We start from the raw sequence: 3,492 nt of genomic DNA on the forward strand, positions 1-3,492 counted from the left end.
GTGGGAAAATAATTATATAGAGGATGCAATACACATAGATGATTGATGAGCTGCTACTTGTGGCCTTGGAAAATCATGGAGATTGAAAGAAGTATCACAAGATCAAAGAGGGACAAATTCTATGTTAGTTTTCAAAATTAGGAAACCGTATTCTTCAAGCTATAGGGTGACAATTTTGACTACAATTCCTTAAAAAACATTCAAGAATGCATTAGGAAACGTGAGTTTTGTTACATGGGCACAATTACTTCATTAAGTGAGAGAAGTCAAATATTTTGTACTTCTATAAAATTTCCCTTATGTTGCCCCTTCTGTAAATGCCTTTCACATCCTGAATGACCTCATGTACAGAATGCAGTAATGTTGAAGAATAAAAGGGGAAATTCGATTATGGTGCCTCATGAGATCTTCCAGATAGGTGGAAACAAGCCTAGAGAGAATTTGATAGCTAGTGGCTCTCAGCTGATAGGTCAAGCAAAAGTCTGCCTAGGGTTCTATCATTTTGGTGCTGAGGTGCCTTTCCCTAGCAACTTCTTCAGGGCTCCCAGTACATCTTTGTTCCTTAGGCTATAGATCAAGGGGTTCAGGGTTGGAGTAATAATGATATAGAACATAGAGAGGATATTATCCTGCTGTGGACTGTGGTAAGCACTGGGCAAGATGTACATGAACCCAGCAGCTCCATAGTAGAGTCCAACCACTGTCAGATGAGATGAGCAGGTAAAGAGAGCTTTCTGTCTCCCCTGTTTTGAGGGCATGTTAAACACAGCAGTCAAGACTAGTGTATAGGAGACAAGGATAGCAGAGAGAGGGATGAGGAGGAATGCCATACCCATTAAGTATACCATGAACTGGTACTTTGTGGTGTCACCACATGCCAGTTTCAGCAAAGGAGGGATCTCACAGAGAAGGTGGCTTATCTCCCGGCTTCTACAGAAAGGCAAGTGCATAGTGTATGTGGTATATACAAGGGCACTTGAGAATGCCAAGAGCCAAGATGTGGCCACCATAGACCAGCAAACTTTTGGTCTCATGAAGACCATATACTGCAGGGGATGTCGAATGGCTACATAGCGATCATATGACATGAAAGCCAACAGGGTATCTTCAGCACCTCCAATTATTAGTATCGGAAATATCTGAAATCCACAGCCTGAGAAAGAGATCGTGCTCTGTCCACACAAGTAATCCACAAATGTTTTGGGAGAAACGGTAGTTGTATAGAGCAAATCCATAAGTGAGAGCTGACTGAGTAAGAAGTACATAGGCACATGGAGCCTCTTGTCCATAGCAATCAACAGGAACAGGAGGCCATTGCTAATCACTGCTAACAGGTAAAGAAATGTGATTGTGGCACAAACCAGTCCGGGGTACTTACTGTCCTGAAGAATTCCAATGAGGATGAAACTGTTATCCATGGTGGTATTCCAAAATTTCATTGCACAGGCTCTTTTTTTTTTCCTGGATCAAAACAGAGAGGTAAGCACATAGGCCCAACAAATTTAGGAATACTATCAACAGACCAATGTTACTTACAGGCCACTAAAAGTCAGTAAGTGATAAGTCAATAAAGTGAGACCCTTCTCATTTCTCAATTGAATTTATGACAATAATTATTGAGTTTACTTTCAGATAAAAGTATTTCTTCTCTAATACTTGTCAAGGATGACCACCAAATTGAGCCAAGGAAAGGGTGATGAATTATTTTAAAATAGGTACATAAATACAAAACTGCTGAACAGAAGTTCAAGTTGGGGTATAAACAGATATAGAGTGTAAACAAAAATTTAGGGTATAAATCCTCGTGAAATCTATTAAACTACTGGCAATAATGTGGAGGGACTATTCTTTTATATTTTCCTTATAATTTTTTTCTTGGATTCTTTAATCTTCCTTGCATTTGTGAGTTTCATTGTTTTCTGCTTAATGATAATTGATTTATAAAGATTGTATAGATTTATACAATGAATAATATATTTGTAATTGTGAACATCAAGTTGGTAGGAATATTAGGATGAATTTTTAAGTGGTGTAGTAAGGTGAAGAAAACTGAAAAGACACAATTAGTGTTCTACTTGTTTCTGTCCTATGATGTTATGAATTAATATTTTGTGTTGTATAACTTTTATTCTGCTTTCCCCCCCTAAAATTCAGATGGCTGGAATTTGTCTGAGGATGGAACAGGAAGAATGACAGTTGTGAGAGAAAGAAGCATGGAACTTAAGGGTCAGAGAGAAAAGGCTTCTAGCATCAGTGATGGCAGCATCCTTTTTGTGGGTGCTTTCTGACAAGTCTACTCATCCTATTTCATGGTGGATTATCTGTAGCTTGAAAAACTTATATATTCCTGATAATGGCAAGACAGTCAGGACTGAGTTCTATGTCCTGTGTATGATCTGGGAATCCAATTTCACCTGGAGTATAAATCTATAAACTCCACTTTTCCACCGCTTCTTATAGTATTTCATAGTATGCTAACATCTTGGGTATTTGTGGCAATTATCTAAGAGGGTCACACTAAAAATTCTTTAAAGGCTCTTTTAGCAGATAATAATTGGCCAATTTTGTTGCAAATATATTTTTTCTCCTGTGACAGCAAGTATTTTTATATTTAAAATATGTATAGGTTTATTTCTTCAGTAATTCAAAATTATTATTATTGTGCTTGTAGTAATTTTGGTTTTTTTTGTGCAACTGTTAACCCAAATTTGATCCCTTCTGACTAAATGCAACATTTGTCCCCATTTCACAACCTGTCATCAAATGGTTTCCAAACCACCACAAAGGTTAAACTTTCAAGTCATTACTTATTTAACTAAGGATATTATTTGTATCAAATAAAATTTAATATCAAATGAATTTAATATGAAGTTTTGCAGATAATATTATGAATATGAAGTCTTCCTAGATTACTTTTAATTGTTACAAAAATATATCATATAATCTATTTGCAATTATTTTATGAACATAATTTTATGTTTAAAATTTTCAAATTATATGTAGAACAAAATTGTATACTTTATGAATATAATTATATAGTCAAAATTTTAACTTGTAGTTTTAGAGAAAAGTTACTGTAGTTATTGTGAGCATTTAATAAATGTTTTGAAAAGTAGCATATTAAATTACCCCAGTGACTCACAATGCATTTTGTTGTGGTTGTTATTGTTTTAAGGGTTTGCAGAACAAAATACCTAGGGAAATACTATTATAGAGCATTCAATACTGAGTGAACATTATTTTCCTCCCTAAAAGGATGATGAAACAAATTTACATTATACATGTTTGGGAACTCCTTTGTCCAGGTTGTTCCTACGTCTCGGGGTTCTAGGGCTCAGGAGAGAGCGCAGCAGTCTTACAATTGTACAGTAAACTAAAACATTTTGATTATATACTGCAATATTATTAAACACTGCTTCTTTGAATACATATGTATGCATACAAACAAACATGCACACAGGCACATACTGTAAATCAAATTTTAACGATGGT

At 35.5% G+C, this 3,492-nt stretch overlaps 1 protein-coding gene across 1 annotated transcript; it reads right to left on the bottom strand.

Moving 5' to 3' along the window:
* Nucleotides 1–497: 497 nt before the first annotated feature.
* On the bottom strand, nt 498–1,479 carry LOC140527472 (olfactory receptor 2AG1-like). The gene has a single exon (XM_072644429.1). It carries the CDS (start codon nt 1,437–1,439, stop codon nt 498–500), a length of 942 nt encoding a protein of 313 aa, XP_072500530.1. The 5' UTR covers nt 1,440–1,479.
* Between the last annotated feature and the right edge of the window lie 2,013 nt (nt 1,480–3,492).

The sequence above is a fragment of the Notamacropus eugenii genome, chromosome 1, assembly GCF_028372415.1.
Source record: "Notamacropus eugenii isolate mMacEug1 chromosome 1, mMacEug1.pri_v2, whole genome shotgun sequence".
Lineage (NCBI taxonomy): Eukaryota > Metazoa > Chordata > Mammalia > Diprotodontia > Macropodidae > Notamacropus > Notamacropus eugenii.